This window comes from Sus scrofa, chromosome 3 (genome assembly GCF_054392235.1).
Source record: "Sus scrofa isolate SSC_HxYL_T2T_F1_AM1 chromosome 3, Sscrofa_HxYL_maternal_Yorkshire_Landrace_v2.0, whole genome shotgun sequence".
In the NCBI taxonomy this organism is placed as follows: Eukaryota; Metazoa; Chordata; class Mammalia; order Artiodactyla; family Suidae; genus Sus; species Sus scrofa.
The window spans coordinates 56,913,130-56,938,349 of NC_139385.1; the positions used below are offsets into that span (position 1 = coordinate 56,913,130).

Genomic DNA, 25,220 nt, shown 5'->3' on the forward strand with positions numbered 1-25,220 from the left:
GAAGCAAAGATGCTTTGGGGGGCAGAAAAGCATCTCAAAAGATGCTCAATTTGACTCCTTCAAGATTTGAGGAAGGAGTCAAAAACCATACAACCCATTCACCAAACTGGTCCTTGTCGACAGGAAAAGACGAGATACCCTGATGACATGTTGAGTGAGCTGTGAGGTCTCCTATCTGGGTCCTCCCTGTTCTCCTGGAACCCACCCCTCCCTTCTGTACTGAATTTGAGTGAACTATAATTTGGAAGTAGATTTATATGTTTAAATAAATGAGGAATTCCTTTTGTGGCTCAGCGGTAACAAACCCAACTAGTAGCCATGAGGATGCGAGTTTAATCCCTGGCCTCGCTCAGTGGGTTAAGGATCTGGAGTTTCCATAAGCTGTGGTGTAGGTGGCAGATGTGGCTCAGATCCTGTGTTGCTGTGGCTGTGGTGTAGGCCGGCAGCTGCAGCTCCGATTTAACCCTTAGCCTGGGAACTTCTGGGTGCAGCCCTAAAAAGACAAAAAAAAAAAAAAAAAAAAAAAAGATTAAATATATGAACCCGTTTGTTACTTTAGCGTGAGTGAAAAATCAATTTTTCTACATTTAAAATTTTTATAGAAAATGAGATGTTCTCAAAAAAAAAAAAAAATGATCTGGTTCTACTAGAAACCACATTTTAGAGAAACTTCCGGATTTTGCCCAGACAAAAGGCCCCAGGTTTGGGCTTTGCCGTTGGTGTCAGCAGCTGAGCCTTGTCCTTGAAGCAGTCATGACTCAGCCGATTCAAAAGAAACTTGAGTGTGAATTCTGCCCTCCGAAGATTCAGGGCTCAACCTTGGCACACGCCCTGTGTCCACTGCGTCACCTCCGTCACATCTGCTCAGGGATGTCGCAATCCTCCCTGACTCACGGGGGAAGCACAGGCTGCAAGTGGCCAAGGAGCTCCCACCCACGGGGTGGGCTGCCGGTCACCTGCCGGGTGAGTCAGTGTCCAACAGATGCCTCCATGGAGGAGCAGAAAAAATAAGAGAGTGGCTGGGCCCTGAGCAAACACGATGGCATGTTTGTTTTGTGATTTTGATGGAATGCTGCAGGGTCAAGAGTGACTCGTCATATTCTTCAACCAAGTTGGTTAGAATGGAAACAGTTGTTTCTTGGGGCTGGAAGAGGCAGGAGGGGCTGCGTGCCCTTGAGCCCTGGGCCGCTGGGGCCTCTTGTGCCCCTCACGTGGGTGCTGGGGGGCAGTGGGCTTGGTTCTGCTGCCACCCTGCAATTCCTCCTGACATTCACAGGTCCCTTGTGACTGCAAAAAGGGAAGTCTGAGCCAGGAAACAAACCCAGTGCTTCGTGCCCACTGTCAGGGCTTCCTATGACCCTGCTCTGCTGACCGCCCTGCCACCTGCTTTGGAAACAGCACATGGGGTCAGTGAGCAGGGCCTCCCCATCCCAGGCCCGTTCCAGAGCGCAACTGAGAGCAGCAGGGCTCTGAGCTTTTTGCGTTTGGAAGATCAAGGGGATCCCCTTTCTAGAGAGCTTGCTCTATGTGTCGTCATGGCCAAAGTGAGGGGAGGACATTTGACACCGCTTTGCTTGCATTCTCCCTCCCTTCCTTCCTTGTCTTTTTAGGGCCACACCCGCGGCATATGGAAATTCCCAGGCTAGGGGTTGAATCTGAGCTACAACTGCCAGCCACAGCCAAGCCACAGCAACGCCAGATCCGAGCCACACCTGCAACCTACACCACAGCTCACGGCAATGCCAGATTGTTAACCCACTGAGCAAGGCCAGGGATTGAACCCATATCCTCATGGATTCTAGTCAAGTTTGTTATAGCCGAACCACGATGGGAACGCCCATAACTTAGCTTTCTAATATGCACACAGAGGAGGGTGTCAGTGTGATAGCCTGTGGGATTCATGTGACAGTCTTGTCCTCCAGAGTCATCTTCTGAGAACGAGAGGGTCCTTGGTCTTTGGGGGCCCTAGGGAGCCAGGTGCCATCCCTCAGAGCATTGGTTCTAGGTCAGCTCCCTCGGGCCTCTCTGGGTCCGAAGCTGCTCTGGGGAGTCATTGGTCTGAAGGGAGAACTCAGGAAGGGCGAGGCTGGTCCTCTTGGGAGCTTCTGGAAGAGGCACCAGGGCTCCAGGGTGGGTGATTATCATCAAGGCTGGGGTTCAAGCAAGGCCCATCAGAAGGAAGCTTTGCCCTGAGTTTGAAAGCTGATTCCAAAAGCGCCCTGATTTGAATTCCTTTTCTTCTGTCTTTCTCTCAAATTCTGGGTTTCTCCACCTGGTTCTTTTGCACCCCAGGGCCCCAGCACATGTTTCTCTGATACCTAAAGCCTCCTGCTCCCTGGCCTGCCAGGACCGCCCTCCCATCACCAACTCCACCTCTCACTCTGCAGTCACATCTTGGGTCTCCTCGCCGGGAGAATCTGCTTTCCCAGAGCCTGAAGTGCTTAGCTCTTAGGTCATAACCTCTGACCATTTCCCCCCAAATGCACACAAATAAAAACATAAATACGAAGTTTTAGGAAGTTCAAGGCACCTTGAATCTAGGTTAGGCACCCCTGGATGCTTTAACCCCTGGCCCATATGCATAACTCCCCACTTCCACACTGAACTTTCTAGTAGCCAGTGTATAAGGAGCCCTCCTTAGGAAGGGTCTTTCTTGAGCCTGACCTACTTTTTTGAGAACCTAATGAAAGCTGTGGATTTTTCCTTATCTAATGCACTTATCCTAATACATCTAAAGTTTAGCCTTCATTTTCAGAAGTTTCACACTCTTCCTTAGCTTATTCATAGCATTCTGCTCTGCTCTCTTATGACATTCCATTAATTCTGGGTCTAAGCACCTTCCCCATGCTCCAGTCAGGCTGGTTCCTCTTCCACGGGGTCTCCTCAAACCCCCACTGGAAATCCTCCCCCTTTCCTGGGTGTCCACACCCATTCTGCGGCTCTTTACCCTGTGACACCCCAGAGGTCAATGTTATGGGTTCCCAGGACCTCTTGCCCTGGCATCTGGATATACAGTCAACATTTCATTTCTGATTTCATTCCATTTTGAATGGGGCTCCTAGACTGAAGGTTGAGGCTCTCTTCCTCAAGACCCTAGACACTTGGGTCTCTCTCACCCAAATTAAAGCAGGTTGAGCAGAATGCAACTTGGTTGGATTTATGTTTGCTTATTTGGTCGGAAACAGAATAGAACTAGAAGAGCAACTTAAAAAACTTAGTGTGAGGAGACGCCAGAAAGAGGGAAAGATGTTAATCTATGAAGGTGGTGGCCAAGAAGGTATCTTATGGATATCAAGGACAACAAGAAGGCTATCCATAGCACATACGGGGATTTGCTTACCAACATTGAAAATTCTGAAATTAAAGGGGTCTGCAAAAGCGGAAAGAGAGAGCCCCTTCTATTGGCTTTAACATGATTGTGTAATGGGGAAGGGAAACATATGGCTGTCATTATCCTGAGAGGTTATGTAAGTCAGACACAGAGAGGTTCAAGAAGGGTTTAGAGATTGCCGAAAGAAATTCGAGAAGACCTAAATGAATGGAAAGACATTCTGTATTTATGGGTAGAAAGACTTAATATTGTCAAGATGTCAATACTACTCAAAGCAATCTACAGATCCAGGGCAATCCTCATCAACATTTCAACAGCCTTTTTCACAGAAATGAAAAAGCCTATTCTCAAATTAATGTGGAATCTCAAGGGGCCTGAATATCCCAGAAAGTCCTGAAAAAGAAAAACATAGAGAATTTATGCTTTCTCATTTCCACACTTATTACAAAACTGCAGGAATACAAGCAGTGTGGTATGGTATAAGAAAAGACATAGAGGTCAATGGAATAGAATCAAGAATCCAGAAATAGGGAGTTCCCATCGCAGCGCAGCAGAAACAAATCTGAGTAGCATCCATGAGGATGCAGGTTTGATCCCTGGCCTAGCTCAGGAGGTTAAGGATCTGACATTGGCATGAGCTGTGGTGTAGGTTGCAGATGTGGCTCAGATCCTGTGTTGCTGTAGCTGTAGTGTAGGCTGGCAGCTACAGCTCTGATTCAACCCCTAGCCCGGGAATCTCCATATGCTGTGGGTGCAGCCCTAAAAAGCAAAAAAAAGAGAGAGAGAGAGAAAAAGAAAGAAAGAAAGAAAGAAAGAAAGAAAGAAAGAAAGAAAGAAAGAAAGAAAGAAAGAAAGAAAGAAAGAAAGAAAGCCCATACATCCATACATCTTTGGTCAGTTGAATTTTTGGCAAGAGTGGCAAGTCCACTCAGTGAGAAAGAGTCTCATCAACGAATGGCCCTGGGACAACTGGGCTTCCACATGCAAAAGGAGGAAGTTGAACCTTTACCTCATACAATATGCAAAAATTAAGGCAGAATGAATCAATGACCTTAATATAAAAGCGAAAGCCATAAAACTCTAAAAGAGAACAAGAGTAAATCTTCCTGATGCTATATTTGGCAATGGGTTCTTAGATTTAACACCAAATGCATAAGCAACAAAAGAACAAAATAGTTCAATCAGACTTCTTTAACATTAAAAAATTTGTGCATCAAAAGACATTATCAAGGAAGTCAAAAGAATTTATAGAATGGGAGAAAATATTTGAAAATCATATGTCTGCTAAAGACTTGATATCCAGAATATATAAACTACTCCTACAGCTCCACAACAAACACCTGAATTAAAAATATGCAAAGGGCTTGAATAGACATTTCTCCGAGGAAGATATACAATTGACCCATAAGCACATGAAAAGATGCTCAACATCATTCATTATTAGGCAAATGCAAATCAAAAGCACAATGACATACTACTTCATACCCACAGAGATGGCAATAACCATAAAAATAATAATAATAAAAGGAGACAATGTGGTGAAATGAAACGTCTTATGCATTGCCGATGGGATTCTAAAATGATGCAGCTGCTCCAGGAAAAGAGTTTGATAGTTCCTCAGAAATCTAAAGATAGAGTTACCTATGACTCAGCAATTCCACTCCTAGGTGTAGAACCCAAAGAATTGAAAACAGGGGCTTACCCAGATACCTGCATGCCAGTGTTCATTGCAGCGTGTTCACAAGAGCTAAAAGGTGGAAACAAGCCAAGTGTTCACCAACAAGAGACTAATGTGTGGTGGATACTTAACGATGAAATACGATTCAGCCTTAAAAAAGGATGACTTTCTGATCCATATTGAAACTTGAATGACCCTTAAAAACTGGGCTCATTAAAGTGAGCCAGACACCAAAGGATGGATATTATAGGATGCCACATAGACGAGGTACCTGGAATAGGAAAAGTCATAGAGAGAGAAAGTAGAATAATGGTTCTCAGGGGTTGGAGGAAGGGAAACTGGGAGGTATGGATTAAGGGTACAGAGTTTCTGTTTGAATTGATGAAAAGTTTTGGAAATAGTAGTGATGGCTGCATAACACTGAATGCTACTGAGTGGTACACTGGTTTAAAAAGCCAGGTCACAGGCTCAGATCCCACATTGCTGTGGCTGTGGCTGGCAGCTGTAGCTTCAATTCAACCCCTAGCCTGGGAACTTCCATATGCTGCAGTGTGGCCCTTAAAAAAAAAAAAAAAAAAAAAAAAAAAGCAAGATATTTTCATAAATAGCCATGTTTGGAGAAATGTGTTTCTCATCATCAGTCTTCAAGAAGCTGGAGGGAAGAACCACCAGCCTTTGCAGTGGCCTTTGTCCTGGTTCATCCCTCTTGTCTCAGCTATGAGGGCCCCCTTGGGGTCCACATGACTAGGTTGAGGGTGAGCTTTGGGCTCTGTAGGGACATGTCCTGGGAGGGCCAACAGATGGACTGATTGCAGACATCCCGGAGGCCAAAGGGAATGGCTTGTGCATTTCTGGCAAATCCAGGGCTGCTGGCCACTGGGGTGTTTTGGAGCATCAGATGTTTCCCAGGTAGGAAAGGTCCTCTGGGCATAAAATGTCCCCTCTTTGAGAGGAAGAACAACCACAAAGGAAACTATATTTTATTAATTTACTAATGAGAAAGAAACACACACACACCCAGGCTCTTCCCAAAGGCAGATCTCAGTTTCAGACAGGAACAAAGATTACCCTCTCCAGAGCTTCTTATCTGGTTCCCCTGAGGACATGGACATCCAGGTTACTGTCATGAACCTTGTGGAGTCTTAAGGCCGCTCACCGCAAGCTGGGCAGTGTCCCCAGCAGGATCAGTGAGGATCCCATCACTGCTAGACAGAGACTCCAGCCAGCTCAGATGAGAGAACACAAGGGCTGGTGATGAGGAACTCGGAATTTGGGAAGGGGACCCGGGCTGCTCTAGAGGGCTGGGAAAGCAAGAGGCACAAGCCTTGCCTCATGGAAGAGACTCTCCTGGGTCCCTGTTGGACTGCTGACACTGTGTCCCTGCTCCACTCTGGCAGAGGCCACACACTTTGTGAGGACCCATTTAGGTCACACACTCCTCTGAGTGGCCAAGGGCGGGGAGAGAAAGGAATTTGCTTCTGAGACTCCTGTGGTGGAGGGTGATACCTATTATATTCTCTCATGGGCACCAAACACAATCAGAGGCAGTGGTCATATCCCCGAAAGGAGATGGTTGGGGGGCAACAGGAAACAGGACTGGACTGGAACAGCCCCAAATGCAATATGTATATTAAATCCCCAATTCCCTCTGAACTGGGGATCAAGGGTCGGGACCCACTCGAGGCTCTCTAAATGTTTCCTCCCTAGGATCCTCAAGGTATCCTTGTGCATCTGGAGTAGCCAGTGTCTGCTGGAACATTCGTGGGTTTTTCACTTTGGCAGAGCAGTCTAAGCTCCCTCTGCTTTCCCAGAAAAAAAAATGCCTGGCTCTCGAAATCTCGGCACCACAGGCCCCAGGTCCTCCCTGCCAAGGGCAAGGCTAAGGCTGAGCCAGGTCAGTGCTTCCCCAGGGCAGAGGCATGGAGGGGAGGGACCCCTGGGCAGAGACTGTGAAAGTCTGGTGATGTCACCCCCTTCTCCTGGTGTAGCTGACCACTGGGACATAAAAATGACTCTCCTGAAGTGAGTGACAGGTGTGACTTGTTCCTGGTCTCAGCAACCTGTGCTGGGCTGGTGCCAGGTCAAAGGCAGGGCAGGAGGCCAGGGGAGGGGTCAGCACCCGTGGCAGAAAGGGGCACTTGGTGCCCTGGGGGGTGGGGTCTTGGGCCGTATTTGCCCACAGTAGGGTGAGGTCAGTCACACCGAAAGAGCTCCAGAGAAGGGGTCAGATCAGGAGAAGAAAAGGAAATAGGCTGACCCCATGCCAGGTTTGTCACCCAGGAAACGTGCCAAGCCTCTGATGGTCCCTGATGGGCCAATAAGAATGGGGCAAAGCACTGCCCTCCTCCAGGGCAGGGCACTTGGCAGGTGAGCAAAAGATCCAGGGTTCAAGCCCCAGCCCCTCTTGGTCAGACAGAACAGCAACTGGGATGGGTGGGGGTGTATGGACAGTGTTGGGACTTGGGAGGAAGATGAATTTTCTCAGAGGAGGGACAGGCCTTCCTGGGAACCAGGAATTGAGGGGGGTACTGTCACCCCAGGGGAAAATGGCCTCAGCTTCCCAAGTCTCTGTCTCTCCCCTCCTGCAGTGATTGACTGTCATAGCTTCGAAGTGACATTTGAACTTTGACCGCATGACACAGCCAGGTTTCACCTCCGCGACCCTTGCAAAAGTAACCAGAATTCAATGCTGGTTCAAACCTTGGTGTGCATATATCAGGCAGAAGGGTGGCCCTCAGTGTTATCACATGGGAAGGAGATTTTGTGCACGTGGGGAGGTGTGGGCCTCAGGGATGGGTTTCTTAAAAAGCCCTGAGTGCTTGAGTCAGGATGCCACCCCTTCCCCTCCAGACTTCCGAGGCACAGTCCCCTGTCCCCCAGCTCTGGTCCATGGAGGCTGGCAGGGAATGTTGGCCAGAGGGACCGAGGAAGGGGGCCTGCTGCCCCCCTGCCATCACCCGAGTCTGGATCAGACCATCCTGGGCTGGTCCCCTGCAGAGGCACTCGCTACAATTCATGGAATGTTTTACCATGGTTTCCAACCTGTTTCATGTTCATGTTTTCTCTCTTGCCCTGTTCCTCTCTTTCCTCACTAATATTTGAAATCCTGCAAAGATGAAGTCAGGTTAGATTAAAGTTCAGTTCGTATTTCCTCTCTTGCCTTCTCAATTCACTGTCTGAAGGAAGAACTGGTTTAGAATGAAAGCACTGCTATGGTAGCTCCTAAAAAGAATTTTGTACATATCCTGTTCTGGGGACCCTGCCACATTCTTTCTGAGAATCACATCAGGGCAAAAAAAGTTCAGGGACCAGACCCATTAGTAGATGAGGAAATGGAGGTTCAGAAAGATGAGGTGTGCAAGCCAGGGCCACACAGCTGAAAACAGCAACGCGGGGAAGTGAACCTGCAGTGTTGGACCCCCAACCCATGCCCTTTGTCCCTTAGATGTAATGTCACCATCTCCCTCCAACCCCCACCCTCGACCCTGGTAGGCTCTCTCATTAGGAAAGATTTTTCAAGTTAGAAATCTCAGTCTTACTGGGGAGATACTTAACTGTCCCCCTCCGCTCCTGCCCACAGTAACTTAATTATATCCTGTTAGTGGCGAATCTCCCAGCATTATAACCCAGCGCTCTGCTGGCATCAGATAAATGCATCGCCTTTAGGACAATCCTCCAAAGAGGATTAGGGTTAGTTTACCTGGTTCTCAGCTGGCTAATCATTAAAAAGTGTGAACCCCAGATATTTATTTGCTGTGTTTCTGTTGAGGAGTGCTCTTTGGAGCAGGATGGGGAGAAGGAGAAACATCTAGAAAGTTAACCCGGAAACCCAGGACTGCATTATAAATTTCAGGATGAAGTAACAAGGGGAAAATCATTTCTGATGTCTGCCAAGGTTAGGAATGGAGCAGTATCCAGTTTTGACTCTCTTTAACGTCGGGAGAGTGTTGGCCTGTCCTCAGGATTTAGGGTGCAGCCTCGCTGTGGCCAGTTTGGGGTTTTAATCACTAATAAAGCTCCAGCTTGTTCAGAATGAGCTGCTTTACTGACCAAAAGAGGCTTCTGGTGAAAGGGGCCATTCCTTCTTTGCACCCAGCCAGCAGCCATGGTCCGCTTGGGTGCTGAGTTCTTCCAGACTAGCCCAGGCACTCACCCTACCCAAACCAGGTCAAAATTGGGAATTAAAGTTTCCACTTCCTCATGCTACCGACAAAGTTGAATAAAGATAACAATGAAACTATAATGATGATGATGATGATGATAATAATAATGATGATGATAATAAGAACATAAAACAACCCACCAGCATCCAAATTTCTAGGTGGGAACAGTGCTTAAGAGAAACAGGCCTTTCTAACTGGAGAAGGGGGGTGAGGTAATGCATTGAGCACCAGGTCTCAGAGGACAGACCCCAGCTCTATCCAGTTCGTTGTCGTGCTTTGAGATCCAGGCCCCCAGGAGCTTCTTCTCGTGGGGCTCAAAGGACTCGGGGACCCAGGAGCACTTTGGGTTTCCCTGGGGTGGGAATGAGTACTCATTCCAAACTCCTGCTCTGCTGAGGACAGCCCAGAGCAGCCTGCAGGGAGGCTGGCGGTGGCAGAGGGAAGCAGGGCAGGTGCCAGCCCAGCATGAACCACTTCCATGCTGGCACTGATGGGGAAGAGAAGACTTGCTCGAGGGGTCCCACATCCTTCCCGTTGCACCCCAAACTTGACTGCTGCTCCTCTCAGCTGCTTATAGGAGGCAGTGACAACCTATAATCCTGGGGACCTTGGAAAGACCTTTAGTCCCCTTCCTTTGACCTTGTGAAGGTGGGTGCTGCCTCCCCTACCCCAGTCCCAAGTACCCTCTATCCCCCAAGCCCCAGTTGCTGCTCCATGGCCTTCAGCCCACACCATCTCGGGGACCTGAAGTAGAAAACTCACTTTTTTTTTCCCTGTCTGGGTGCCGCTCAGATAATTTTTAATACCTTCCTTTTTGCTCTTCATCAGCTTCAGATGTATCAAGATGTCCGGAGGGGAGAACTGATTTAACTCTCTGATTAGAAGGAATACTCTTGGCTTAAGCCTCACTCATTTTGAAATCCTGACATTCGCGAAGAAAATCACTCAAGCTCTCTTGTTACTTCCTGTGCTTAATTAAGTGGCTCTGCAGGTGACTCAAGCCTTTTATTTTTCAGAATGACATCAGACTTATTTTCCATTTTAATAGCCCGGTTACTTCATTGATTTTTTTTTAAATCCGATTTCACTTTCTAGTGCAATTTTTTTTATCTGTTAGGTTCCTGCCCCCCTCCATCCCAGGAAATACTAACTCCCTTAGTGGCTAAACTCCAGTTGTTACAAATGCCTCCAGTTTTGTTTTGTTTTGTTGTTTTTTTGGAGCCCGGGGTCCAACATCAGAATTTGAAGAAGAAATTAGAGGTATAATTTGAGGAAGGGCTTACAGGTGTAATTCTTATTTGCTAACTACCTAATTTCACAAAGCGTTGGGGCTATGAATGTAATTCACTCTCTGCAGCTATCCCTAAGAGGGGACTCTTAGTCTTGGAGCTGGCATCTGAGTCCTTGGAAGAAGCCACATCTGGGGAGTCCCACTGTGGCTCAACGGTAAAGAACCCAACAAGTACCCATGAAGATGCGGGTTTGATCCCCAGCCTCACTCAGTGGGTTAAGGATCTAGAATTGCTCTGAGCTGTGGTGTAGATCGCAGACGCGGCTTGGATCTGGTGTGGCTGTGGCTGTGGTGTAGGCTGGTGGCTACAGCTCTGATTCACCCCTAGCTTGGGAACCTCCATATGCCTCAGGCGCAGCCCTAAAAAGACCAAAAAAAAAAAAAAAAAAAAAAAAGAAGAAGAAGAAGAAGAAGCAGCAGCAGCCACATCTGGCTCTCAGAGCCCTTCGTGCCCACAGGACCCTCTCCACTCTTGTCACTTGCCCTTCTCTGTTGGAAGAAGAGGATTTCAAACTCAGACACTTGACTGCAGCTTCTTCAATATTTATCAGGCGGCCATGTGATATTTACGAATCTGGAGGTGAAGTGTCATTGCTGTTGGGCAAACTCTGTAGTTTGATGGAGACATGAGAATTACACAGAATTATAACACAGTTTGGACTGAGGGCCTTATAAAAAAGCAGGTACCCAAGGTTTTTCAGGGCACAGGGCATTCATTGTTTAACTTCTCTTTGGGGTTTTGCTTGTTTGATGCTTGGGTGAGCTGGGGGGGGATTTCATTTTCTGCCTGTGCTGAGGGGTTTTCCTCCTCTGAATCTTCACGCCCTGCTTCAGTTTCCCAAAAGGAGCCATTCTGGGGAGAGCAGGGAGTGGTTGCTCCTGGCCCTGCTCATTCGTCAGTGGTTGTGTGAGGGACAGATGCAGAGACCGGCTCACTGCTTCCTCCCAATAGGAAGAGATCTGGATGCGAGAAGGTGAATTTTGTACTGCCGGAAGCTCTTCCTCCCCAAGACTCAGTCACAGCTAGAGAACGTCCCAGGCAGGGCTCAGCTCCCTGCAGGATTTATCTTCTTTTTTTTTTTTTTTTTTCTTTTCTTTTTGTTTTTTTCTCTAAGAAATTTAGTGTATCAAAACTATGGAGATTTTAGATAATGTCAAAGAGATGTACAGATTTTATTTTTAAGAACTGGGACAAGAAGTTACGAGTAAAACTAATGTCATCTCGCTCTTTGTCAAGTCCTTCCTGAATGTTTTGACCTCATGCATTAATGAGTACCAGTCCATATTTATGACAAAGTGTACAAAAAGAATTCTTAACTCTACAGACTTTGCTTTAAGAATATAAAATATGTGAATTTCTCCATCATGTTTGCCTCTTAAGAGCAAGAATATTTGTTTGTTTATTAGTTTTTAGGACTGCACCTGCGGCATATGGAAGTTCCTAGGCTAGGGGTCGAATCAGAGCTGCAGCTGCTGCTGCTGGCCGACATCACAGCCACAGCAATGCGGGATCAGAGCCTTGTCTGTGACCTACATCACAGCTCACAGCAACGCCAGATCCTTAAACCACTGAGCAAGGCCAGGGATTGAACCTGCATCCCCATAGATGCTAGTTGGGCTCCTTACCACTGAGTCATGACGGTAACTCCAAAGAGTATTAACAGAAGTTCGCTATGCTAGTGGTTCCTCTGGTACTTGTGCAGGTCTCTGGGGCTGCAAGTGCATCTTCCAGCACATGTTGCCAAACTCAACATGTCGGGATGTGAATGACACATTTTTTTTTTTTCAATCCAGGAGGAGTCAAAGATATAATGCATGCAGTAGGCACTCATTCACTATGAGTTTTCTTCCTTTTTAAAAATTTGCAGGAGTTCCTGTTATTGCTCAGTGGAAACAAATCCGATGTGTATCCATGAGGATGTGGGTTCATCGATCTCCAGCCTTGCTCAGTGGGTTAAGGATCCGGCCTTGCCGTGAACTGTGGTGTAGGTTGCAGATGAGGCTCGGATCCTCTGTTGCTGTGGCTGTGGCGCAGGCTGGCAACTACACCTCTGATTTGACCCCTAGCCTGGGAACCCCCATATGCTGCAGGTGCAACCCTAGAAAACAAAAAAGTAAAACTAAAAATTTGCATAATGATAATTGGAGGAAATTGATTGGCCACACAAATGAAAGACTACACCCTCTAATGTGTCTTTTCCCCCTGAAAAGACATGCTTGCTGTCTACCTTCTTGCTCTTAGAATGTCCTGCTTCCTCCAAAGGACTGAGATTTACTAATATCCCCGTTTGAAGTAAAGCAGCAGCATGATGAAATAGATCATGGCTTTCCCTTCAAAATGTTCTTTCCAACCTACTGACTATCATCCAAACTTGTCCTAGGCACAGGGTGGGGACACACACTGATGGATGTGGTGGGTGAATGAGAGACGAGTCCAGACTTTAGGGTGTGGGTGAGATAAGGGCTCCCCAAATTGCTGTGGGCTCTCACAGCTTCCCACAACCTGGCTCCAAGCTTCCACTGGGTTAGTTCCATGTGTGATGGTCCTCCAGATTTCTCAGGTCCTCGAATCCAGAGACAAGCCCCAGCTGATGTGCCACAGAATGTCAGTCTTAACATTTGTGGATAGAACAGACTTTACTGAGTGGAGGGGTGGGTACCGGCTCACAGAAAATATTCAATAAATATTTAGAGGAGGGAGTCATCGCTCCCAGTTAAACATTAGTGTAGACACGTTTGTCCTTCGGAGCCTTCAGTCCCCCACCCCTAAGGATCTTACTCTTCACCCTGCGTTACAGCCCTCCCACCCCTGCTAATAACCAGGGCAACCTGGGTTTACTCCTCATCCTCTCCATTACCCCCTCCCCTCTCCTAGTCCCGCCCACCAGGACTGGTGCGCTCAACCATGCCTTTGCTCCACCCCAGATCCTCTGGGGAGGTGGTAGTTCTGCCCCATATCCTTGTCCCCAGGAGATGGGGAGGATGGAGGAGAGGCAGGAGGGGATGGGAGAGGGGGTTTTCTCAGGACATGAGCTGCCTCACCCTGTCCCCTTGGGCCTCATGCCCGGGTTTCCCTGCCAGAGTTGATGTTTTGGCAGAACGGGCTGCCTCTTGGCCCAGTTCCCGGGACACTAGGTAAACAGGTTGTTATCAGGGATATTGAGGCCGGCCTCTGATGCAGACGCTCTGCCTCATCTGACCTTCTGCTAGGGCTTCTGCCTCCTGGGGCCTCATGGCCCTTTCTTCACACGGCTGGGCTTGTGCTGGCTCCTCACTTTCTCAGAACTGAACATGTTGTTTAGAGACCATACGGCGTAAGTTGTACAACTTAGAAAGAAAAGCAAGAAAGGCTGACATAGAAGGCAGGAGGGTCATTACCTCCAGTGGTGGGAAGGAGGAAGAAGCTGTGTGGGGGACCACAGGACTCCTCTGTAAGATGCTGTCATTTCTTTTCTTTTTCTAAACCATTTAAAAAAATTGAAGGATAGGGTCATTTACAACGTTGTGTTTCAGGTGTCCAGCAAAACGATTCAATTCTACGTATACTTATGTCCATTCTTTTTCAGATTCTTTTCCATTGTAGTTCATTATAAGATACTGAATATAGTTCCCTGGGCTATAGGTCCTTGTTGTTTATCTCATTTATATATAGTGGTGGGTATCTGCTAACCCTAAACTCCCAGTTTATCCCCACTCCTACCCCCTTTCCCCTTTGGTAACCATAGGTTTGTTTTCTGTGCCTGTGAGTCTATTTCTCTTTTGTAAATAAGTTCATTTATATCTTTTTTTTTTTTTTTTTTTTTTTTTTTTTTGTGCCACATCTGTGCCTTATGCCACAGCTGCAGCTGCTGGCCATAGCCATAGCCACAGCAACTCAGGATCCAAGCTGAGTCTGCAACCTACACCACAGCTGATGGCAATGCTGGATTGTTAACCCACTGAGTGAAGCCAGGGATCAAACCCGCATCCTCATGGATACTAATCAATTTCGTTACCTCTGAGCCACAATGGGGATTCCTCATTTATATCAATTTTTAAGATTTCACATATGAGTAATAGCATATGGTATTTGCCTTTCTCTGTCTGACTTAACTTCACTTAGTATAAGCTCTAGGCCCATCCATGTTGCTGCAGGTGGCATGATTTCATTCTTTTTTATGGCTGACTAGTATTCCAGTGTATGTCCGTGTGTGTGTGTGTGTGTGTGTGTGTGTGTGTGTGTGTGTCTGTATGTATAAATATATGAGACACATTTTCTTTTCCATTCCTCTGTTGATGGACACTTAGATTGCTTTCGTGTCTTGGGTATTGTAAATCGTGCTGCTATGAACGCTGGGGTGAAAATGCTGTAGTTTTTTTTTTTATCCTTGAGTATAGATCCTCAAGGCTTTATTTTATGATGATGCTTTAAATGGCTCACATGTGTTTTATGCACTCTTCTGTTTGTGAGATACATTTCACAACACATCCGCGTGATACATTTCACAATAAACATGGCTTTTAAGGGGCACTCCTGCCACAACTACCTCCCCTGCCATCTCTCCAAGGCCAGACAGGACCCACATCTGCCACTGTTGTCACCCTCCCTGCCTTCCACACTGACCCCTAGCCACATCCTGTCCTGGCCACTGTCACATGGCAGCTTTCTAGTCACCCCACTGTCTTCTCCCCTCCCCACCAGTTCAGCACAATACGGAAATTATAAAAAAGGAGGTGTCGGTCGCAGAGACCTCCACTTCCCATTGGAATTCACCTCCACCCTGGTTCCCTCCCAGGCTGGTGAGTCTGTTGAGGAAGGCGTTGACACTTTCTAGAGCCCGCAGGGGGACGAGGGACCCATCCAGGAAGAACCTGAAGTTTGGAATCAGGCAGCTCCACCCCTAGTGGGTGGCACACAGTACACATGACTCTAATTCCTCCCCCCCACCTCCCCCAGGCATCTTAAAGCTCCGCCAGGACCCAGACCCCTGCTGTTCTTGCACCTGACCTTCCAAGTCACCCACTGCACACCATTCCCTGCTCAGGAGCTCCCTGGCCTCGCCTTTGCCCTGCCTGTGAACTCCGTGACCTTTCCTTGACAGTTGTGGAGTCTTTCTGCAAACTGATCAATACCAAGGGAAAATCTTAGTGAATGATAACCCAAACCACCACCTCCAGCTTCTCGGGACTGGGGCCAAGACCCTCTCATGGCCCTTTGGACCCTAAAGCTGCTATTGATCCCACTGACCAGACAAGCGCTTCCCCTTTGAAGTGTGTGTCTACCAGGTGGACGTATTGAACCAAAACCAACGTGTGGATGAGTGTGATGGGGACACCAATATTTGTTGGTTGCCGCCAATGCTTAGCTTGGCAAAGGTGGGAGGACCTTTGAACTGGAAAAACTCGCCTATGTGTCTGCAGATCCTTAAGGAGGATCCATATGCAGTTAGGATGGGGTAGGAGCCAGGCTCAGACTTGCTCTCCCAAACCATCCCGTTCCATCCATGGGATACAGCCCAGAGTGGATGCCTCAGATGGGCTACATACACACCCTCCTTGCCTTGGCCCCTGACCCTGTGTACTCTTGGGCAAGTTGAGTAGCCTGTCTGAGCCTTCATTTCTCTGCTTCACAAGATTGATGAGGCTTAAACAAGACTGTTGAGGTCACCCACCAACCCAGGTCGTGGCACTTCGCTGGTTGCCAGGCTGTGCCAGTCTCTTCCTCCCTCTTTCTTTCCTCTGTGCTCCAAGGGGCACTTACCTCTCTGTGTGAAGGAATATTAGGTTACTCTGAGGCAGCCAGGATTGGCCAGCATCTCCCCTGTTCCCAGAAGCCAGTAGTCCCTGGCACAAAGCCCATTCTAGTCCCCAGTCAGGGGACTCCCCTGTCCTCAGAAGCCCTACCCCAGGAAAATATGCTACCCACCATCCTGGCCTCATGCAAAGAGCCCAAACTGAGGTCTGAAACCACAGCAGCCAGGAGAGCCAGGGGGCCACCCACCCTGAACCTTCATTGTGCAGAGGCAGAAAGAGACCAGAAAGGGCAGCAGATCTGCCCAGGGTTGCCCAGCTTGTCAGCGTCAGGACCCAGGATAGAATCCACAGAGCTTGATCTTTTTGCCTCTGCCCTGTGCTTTCCTTCCAAATATCCTTACGGTTGGTTTTTGCTCCCTTCCCTTGGGAAGTTATTTCCCTATGGAAGCAATGAATGTCTTCATAGGAATCTCTGAAGACAAGCCAGGTAAATTTTATTTTATTTAATTAATTAATTAATTAATTAATTTTTAGCCTTTCATGGCATTGACATTTATTGTTAATCCATATTCTCTTACAGATAAATGTAATCATCCTTATTATGCAGATATGAAGTGTACAGACCCACACATTCAGAAATGGCTTCCTTCACAACACAACATTAAGAATGTACACTCAGGAGTTCCCGTCTTGGCTCAGTGGAAACAAATCCAACTAGGAACAATAAGGTTGTGGGCTTGATCCCTGGCCTCGTTCAGTGGGCCAAGGGTCCGGTGCTGCCACAAGCTGTAGTGTAGGTCGAAGATGAGGCTCAGATCTGGCGTTGCTGTGGCTCTGGTGCAGGCCCATAGCCACAGCTCCGATTAGACCCCTAGCCCGGGAACCTCCATATGCCGCATGTGTAGCCCTAAAAGGAAAAAAAAAAAGGATGCCATCCCAGTGCTGGGGGTTGGGAGAGGGGCAGCCCTGTCATGCCCAGGGGAAACGTGGGTCTCTGTGCACCCACCTTCCCTTCCCGCTGAGAAAAGTCTCACAGGTTCCATGATTCGGTCACGGGTTTGTACAAAGTTTGAGAGGACAGAGGAAGAGTGGTAAGAGGTGAAATGAGGACCTTAGGGGCCATGTCATCAAGGGCCCAGGACGGGTGGGGATTTGGGTTTTCTGTGATGTGTATCAGGACACCCCTGAAGGGTCTGAGGATGAGGTCACAGGGCCCGACTGGCATTTTGTAAAGGGCACCCCGGCTACTGTGCCGATGGGAGGGAGAAGAGGGGCCATTGATGGAAGGAGAGGAGACGCTTATAGAGGCTGCTGACAGGTGGTGCCTGTGGCTCACCAGAGATGTGGCTGTGACAAGCAACAGGCTCCTCCAGCCTCAGTTTCCTCTATGTGACAGGGGACACTTGGGGCTCCCAGGACTGCTGTGGGGATTGTAGCATCACAAGGGGCCTAGCACCTTGCTTGGGACCGGCGACCCTGCCCTTCTTGCCATGAGCCCTCCCTCTTGCTTTAACTAGGAATTCCTCAGGACCCAGGAAACTCAGACTTTAGGCATTTTGGTTTTCTTTTCTGTTTTTTTTGTTTGTTTGTTTGTTTGTTTTTTTCCTTCTTTTTAGGGCCGTACCCTATGGAAGAATCAGAGCTGCAGCTGCCTGCCTATGCCACAGCCACAGAAACATCAGATGCAAGCCACATCTGCGACCTACACCACAGCTCATGGTAACGCCAGATCTTTAACCCAGTGAGTGAGGCCAGGGATCAAACCCGCAACCTCATGGATATTAGTCAAGTTCTTAAGCCGCTGAGCCACGACAGGAATTCTTCCTTTTCTGTTTTAAGGTGGAGAGACGTTCTTAATTTTAACATGGTTTGTGCCTTTTGTGTCATGCTCCTAAGTCCGTTCTTCTCCACCATGAGATCAGGAATATGTTCCTCTTATGGTTGGAAAGTGTTATTTTTACACTCAGGTCTTTAATCCATCTGGGATTTGGGTCTGACTGTGTGAAGCCCAGCTCCCCACTGCCTGGCAGTGTGACTTTGAGCATCTCAGGACCCCCTTGTCCCACCTGACAGATGAGAGGCCAGGTTGGGTCATCCCTGAAGCTTCTTCCTAACCTGCCGTTGTGAGGCCTCGGTCCCCCTCACATCACCCTGTGACCAGAGTGATGCTCCAGCCAGCATGAGAGTAAAATCATTGCACTGATTTCCACGTGCCCTGCAAAGACACAGCCGTGTTTGCACGGGATTGGCTGCCCTCCCGCTTCTCTGTCTTTTTCTCCTTCACAAACAAAACAGAGCACTTCAAGGCAGGTTTCCCAAGGCCTCCTTCCTGGCCAGAACTTGGCTTTAAATCATTCCTCTTTAACATTTTACTTTTAACGAGACTGCACATACCCGGCCAAGGATAGGAGGAGAAACCTTCGTCACTAGAATTGTTATTAAAACCAGATATTCCACTACATGGGCATTTCTGGAAACTCCAATCTGCAGGACTTTTAGGATTCTGTTAAAAAATCTTCCCAACTTGCCCTGAAGGAGGCTCTGAGAGATGCCACTGCTTTGCTAGTGACTCATTACCTTGGTGGAAACACGTCTCTGATAGTGAGTGGCTGGTGATAAAAAACATACACACAAGTAATAACCCAGTTTCCAGGAGTTCCCACTGTGGCCCAGTGGGTTAAGAATCCAACTAGTATCCATGAGGATGTGGGTTCGATCCCTGGCCTCGCTCAGTGGGTTAAGAATCCGACATTACCGCAAGCTGTGGCATAGGTTGAGGATGTGGCTTGGATCTGGCGTTGCTGCGGCTAAGGTGTAGGCCGGCAGCTGCAGCTTCAATTCAACCCCTAGCCTGGGAACTCCCATATGCCATGGATACTGTCCTAAAAAGACCAAAACAAAGAAATAAACAAACCCAGTTTCCAGTTTTCACCCCGATTGCTGCAACAAAACGGAGGGTGCAAGACTGTGTCAGACCAGTTTGCTGGGGATGATGCAGCCCTGTGGTGACCACTCATGGGAGGGATCCCTGAAGACCCTACAGAGGAGGGAGGACCTGATGGGAAGAAGCTGATGCTCTCAGGGGCCCCAGGGATGGTGCAGGTAAGGAAACTCAGCCCGAGCTCATGCAAGGAAAAAGGTATGCACGTGATCATGATGCAGAAGCAGGGCGGGGAAGGTTTTAAGGGACTCAAGGGTTGAGAAGGAGACTGGGAGGGAGTCTGGAAAGAAAGCCTTCTACCTATTGGGCCCCAGGTTCTTCCAAGGCAGAGACCAGCAGATCTCCCTTCCAAGTGGGAAATTCCTCTGGAGAAGGAATCTGATAATCTGATTGTCTTAAGGTCTGGGATGGTAAAATATTTTGTCAATTGGACTGGGCTGTGGGGTGCCCAGATGTTTGGTCAAACACTATTCTAAATCAGGGGTTTCTCAGAGGGTGTTTTGAAAGAGTTCAGTGTTTAAATCAATAGACTGAGGAAAGCAGATTGCTCTCCCTTGTGTGGGTGGGCACCATCTAATCAACTGAAGGCCTGCTTAGCACACAAAGGCTGATGCTCCCACAAGTAGGAGGGCACTCCTCCTGCTTGACTGTCCGCTTGGACTTTGGTCTTTTCCTGTCTTCAGAGTAGAGCTGAAGCATAAGTCTGCCTGAGGCCTGCTGGCTTTCACACTGGGACAGACACTGTAAATGCTCTGGTGGTCAGGATTTCAGACTTGGATTGGGGCTACAGTTTTGGATCTCCTGGGTCCCCGGTTGACTGATTGCAGTTCTTGAGACTTGTCAGCTTCCACAATTACGTGAGTCAGTTCCTTGTAGTAAATCACTGTGTGTGTGTGTGTGTGTGTGTGTCCTCTTGGTTCTGTTTTTTTGGAGAACATGACAAAGGCAAGGTCTCCTGCTACCTGAGGCCCACCTCTGTGATGAGGAGGTGGTTCCTAGATAAGGGGACATTGTGAGTTGGGCAGACACCCAAAGGGGTATACAGTGGCCATTTCACACCAGGAGCAGCGGGAGGCCCCCTCTTCTGCTGTTCCAGGATCGTGTTGCCCATATAGCCACATAACCGTATGTGTGTGAGTGTATCCAGTCTCTGCCTCCACAGGACCAGTGGTTCAGCTTGGGCACAGCCCTTAGGCTTTTATATACATTGAACTCATTCAAGGCTGAATGATGCTCAAGGGTGGCTTCTGAATGAATGGGGACTGAGGTGGCCATCAGCACACAGAGCAGGAGGACCCCAAGCCACCCTGAATAGTGGTGATGAAAAGGGCCTGCAGGCAGATACTCCTGTCCCCAGGACACACATGGAGGCCACACCATCTGCCTTTGCTTTAAGTTAAAGCACTGAGGTGTCCCCAGAACCTCCAGGCAGGTTCTGCAGGGTCAGGAAGGAGCTACCCAATGAGACAGTGCAAGACTCCAGGGCAGGCTTCCTCCAAGCCCAGCATTTGGGCTTTGTGTTGCTATTTTCAACTGTTTTTGAGACTTGTAGAAACCAAAAGGGCCTCACTAAGGCTGTGATGTTCTCTTTCACGCAAGACTGACCTGCGGGATGAGTGACACCAGCCCAACCCCAGGGCCGCCTCTGGCAGCCATGGGCATGGCCCAGCGGGCCGTGGCTTACCTGGCACGGCTCCAGATGGCAGCCTCACCTCTGCTCCCTTATGTCCAGAACTCCTTGTTCAGAGCCCAGAACCATCCAAACCACAGTGGAAGGAGGTGTCGGCAGGAAACAAGCAGACACTGGCCACTAGCCCTGCCTGTCCCCCCAAAGGCAGTACCAGTAGGCCCTGCCCCAGGCCCTGGTGAGCCACTTCCACCCCCCGGCCCGGTGCCTACTTCCTTTGGGCCTCTCCTGCATTCTGTTTCTTCTTAATGGGAGTCCTTCTCCTTCTCCCATCAGTGTGTCTCCATCTTCATTGAATCGCTTCATGATATCGGCTGTGGTGTGGACCCTGGCGGCACTGGGTCCTGCTTTTTCGTCTCTGATCTCATGGTTCTGGATGTCCTCGGACGCCAGTGTTGCATAGAAACAGAACTTTGAAGCCTGGAGGCCATCTGGTGATCTCTGTGTGCCTCCCTTGACAAAGGTGGAAAGCTCTAGAGGCATCCAGCAGTGAGAGGGCCAGACACTTAGGGGACCGGCACCTCCTCTCCAGGGTCCTCTCCCACGTTAACTGCCTCTCACTAAGCAGCACCTCGGTCCTACTCCCAGCACTGCCTTGATCACAAGATCATGCACATGATCACACCATCTGCACAGGAGTGAACAGTGTCCCTTTAAATCCATGTTTACCCGGAGTCTCAGAATGTGACCTGGTTTAGTAATAGGGTCTTTGCAGATGTAACTAGCTAAGGGGAAGTCATACTGAGTGGGGGTGCCCTTGCGCAATGATTGATGTCTTCATGAGAAGAGGAAACAGACCCAGGGGGACACACACACACATGCACACGGCCACGTGAAGACAGAAGCAGAGGTTGGATGCAGCCACAAGCCAAGCACTACTGACCACAACCAGAAGCTAGAAGAGGCAGAGCAGGAGGCTCCCCTTGGAGCTTCAGAGAGGGCATGGCCTTGCCAACACCTTGTTTCAGCTCCCAGAAATAAGCTGAAAGTAAATTTCTATTGTATTACTCAGTTTTTGGTTACTTGTGCAGCAGTGTTAGGAAACAATTCATATATTCACGTGCTGCCAGCTTGTTTCATGGATGCTTCTTCCTTACTGGTCTCCTTTCTTTTTATAGCCACACCCACAGCATATGGAGGTTCCCAGGAGAATTGGAGGAGCCACAGCTACAGCAATGCAGGATCCAAGCTGCCTCTGCGACCTACACCGCAGTTCATGGCAACGTCAGATCCTTAACCTTCTGAGTGAGGCCAGGGATCAAATCCACATCTTCACCAACGCTATGTCAGGTTCTTAACTTGCTGAGCCACAACAGGAACTCCTACTTTTCTCCTTTAAATCTCCTTCTAAACCTCTCCCAGCTGCCCGGAGTGGACATCGTTGGCCAGAAGACTCTCAGAATCTCCCCTAGTGACCAAGCTGAAGTCCATTTACTGATAGCTGAAGATGAGTGTCAAATCCATGTCTGTTCTGCATATGAAATTCTTCTCTTAGTCATGTCCCAACTGGGTGTTTCTTGGACCCTGCTGGATATGGTAATTGGCACAATGGGGGCAGGTGGTGTACGCTTGAGTTTATTTTGAAAGTCATAGATTAATTTTAATGAGATTTGAAAAAAAGTGAAAGTCCCACATTAGATCCACCATTTCATAGACAGTGTTGTTTAGGACAAAGCTAACTAAAAAAAGACTTAAAGTTGATCCGAAGAAAATTATTACATAAATGTGGCATGTGATTTGCCAAGTGTGAGCAGTTCCAGGGTGGAAAGAATAGTGTGCTTTTGCAGTCTGACAGTTTCGAGTTCAAATTCTTTTTCCTACCAGTGCTGGGACTCAGTGACAATTGATGAATCTCTGAACCTCAGCTTTCTCTTCTGTGTAATGGGAACACAAGGCCTAAACTGGAGGCTTTGCTCTGAAAGACTAGGACAAAGGATGGCTGAGAATGTGCTTGGCACATGGGATGCTCAGAAAATGAGATGGTTCTCTACAAGCTCTGCCGTGAGCCCCCCGTGAGGCCCCCTGCAGCGTCCCCAAGGCTCCGACCTATGGTCCATGCCACTCCCATCCTTTCCCGTCCCCACCAGAATCCTGTGTGCATCTTGAGAAGCAGCAGGCTTGTCCTGGTGAGAAGCAGAGGCCTTGTCATGTTGCCTGGGCAACCAGAGGAAGGTGCACAGGCACCTGGTGATGAAAGATAGCTCCCTTTACTCCTAACTCCTGGGCCACCTTCAGACCTGGAGCCATCACTCTGAAACCATCCTGTCACTGTGGGGGGCTCTGGGATGAAGGCATCTCGGGTCACCCTGGGGGTGAGCAGGACAGAGAGATGCCTGTTGCACTATGAGGGCTTGCTGGAGCATGCTTTCTGGAGAAGTCTGGAAAGAAGGCAGGTAGGCCTCTTGCCTAGACAATGTTGGAAATATCCTCCTGTGGACATCAGCCCATGAGGAAGGGCTCATCCAGAGGCCCCAGTGTAGTGTCTGCAGGGCCACCAACTTGTCCCTGTTGCAGTATATCAGAGTTTCTCCCTCCCAGAGCTGTAGGGAGCCCGGTCTTGTTGCCATCTTGCCCCAACACTTTCCAGATCCCCAGACCCACCAGGATCTAAGTTCAAGATCTCTTCCAAATGTAAATACTGTGCCCTAGACACTAGGCTTGGGGAGTACCTGTTCAAATAATACTATCATTAACATTATGGGTTTCATTTGATGTATTTGTGAACTTTGGGTCAGGCAAATATCTGATATTAATTTGATATTAATTAAGATTTATTTTGGAGTTCCAGTTGTGGTTCAGCAGCTTAAGGACCTGACATAGTGTTTATGAGGACACCAGTTCAATCCCTGGCCTCACTCTGTGGGTTAAGGACCTGGCATTACCGTGTGCTGTGGTGCAGGTCGCAGATGTAGCTCAGATCTGGTGTTGCTGTGGCTGTGCCGTAGGCCAGCAGCTGCAGGTCTGATTCAACCCTTAGGCTGGGAATTTTCATAGGCCACACCTGTGGCCCTAAAAAGAAAAAAAGATTTATTTTATTGTGGTAAAATGTACACACAATAAAATTTACAATTTTAACTTGTTTCAAGGGTATAGTTCATACTATGATTTCTGGGCCTTCCCTTCGTGGCTGCTCAGTGGTTAACAAACCCGACTAGGATCCATGAGGATGTGAGTTTGATCCCTGTCCTTGCTCAGTGGGTTAAGGATCCAGCGTTGCTATGAGCTGTGGCATAGGTCACTGACACGGCTCAGATCCTGTGTTGCTATGGCTGTGGTGTAGGCCAGTGGCTACAGCTCTGATTTGACCCTTAGCCTGGGAACCTCCACATGCTGCATGTGCAACCTTTAAAAAAAAAAAAAAAAGAAAAAAAAAGGCCTATGATTTCTAACTGACTTTATTCTGCTGACACTGAGTGAGGCTTGGGTAGGTTGGCAAACTTCACCTCTGCTCACAGGGCTATGGAGTAGCTAGATGTGGACTTGAACCCAGGCTGCCTGATCTCAGAGCTGCACTTATATGGACAATGGGAACCAGAGGAAGAAGAAAAAGAAGAACAATGAATATTTATGGAGCCTTCCTAGGTGCCAGGTGTTGTTCTAAGTACTTTAAATATCATGCGCATGTATAACCTCATAGACCCTCATATACACACAAATAAATCTCATTATTATAAATAAATCTCATGTATATACCTCTGCCCTCATATATAATTTATTTATATTATTATATATAATTCTGTGTATATACGCATGGGTGTGCATATAGCTATGTCTGTGTACATACAGAAAAACTCATTTAATCCTTAGATCAACTCTGTGAAGTAGGTCCTATTTTACACATGAGGAAACAGGTCCGATGAGCTGAGCTGCTCAAGGTCACATGTCGGGTCAGAGGAGCTGGGACTCTAGCCCAGACTCTTTGGCCCAGGGCTGGTGTCACAGCCCCGCCCAGGCCATGCTCTGCCATGGGCTGAGGTGGGTGTGTGGAAAGCCTCCCCTGAGTGCCTGCCACGGCACCCCCTCCAAAGAGGGAGGCAGAGAGCCTGCCTACACTGGGCTACGTACATGCCTCCGTCCCTCCCACCTCTTGGGAAGTGTGGGCAAACCATTCCTGGCCTGGGCTGGGCCTGGGGCTGGGCCAGGGCACAGGGGGTTGGTGGGGGTGGAGGCACCGGGCAGGGTGTGTCCTGGCTCCTGGAGGCCTGGAAAGGCAGCCTGTGGCTGTGAGTCTTGCAGAGGGAACAGCCCTTGAGGCCTGACCCTATGACCCTCAGCTCACCCCCCAGGTGTCTCCTCAAAGCGGGGCCCTCATGTACATCAGGAACCAGCTAGGGGAGTTCCTACTGTGGCTCAGTGATTAACAAACCCAACTAGCATCCATGAGGACTCAGGTTTG

General features: G+C 48.5%; 1 protein-coding gene across 16 annotated transcripts in view; it reads left to right on the forward strand.

Annotated features, from left to right (window-relative positions):
• Window positions 1–25,220, forward strand: part of LOC106509733 (uncharacterized) — a 279,725-nt gene that overhangs the window by 170,022 nt on the left and 84,483 nt on the right. For 2 of the 16 annotated variants that reach the window (XR_002342499.2, XM_085018443.1), the window contains one exon: window positions 10,001–11,687. The exons of 8 other annotated variants lie outside the window; for them this stretch is intronic. Coding sequence is in view for 1 of the 8 variants with exons in the window: in XM_085018443.1 (XP_084874569.1) it covers window positions 10,001–10,037 (37 nt within the window). In the remaining 7 variants the exon portion in view is untranslated. Of the gene's footprint in view, window positions 1–10,000; window positions 11,688–16,776; window positions 16,796–17,812; window positions 17,938–21,100; window positions 24,517–25,220 lie in introns of those variants that run through there. 6 more of the 16 variants (XR_014841198.1, XR_014841197.1, XR_014841199.1 and 3 more) reach the window with 6 other exon arrangements.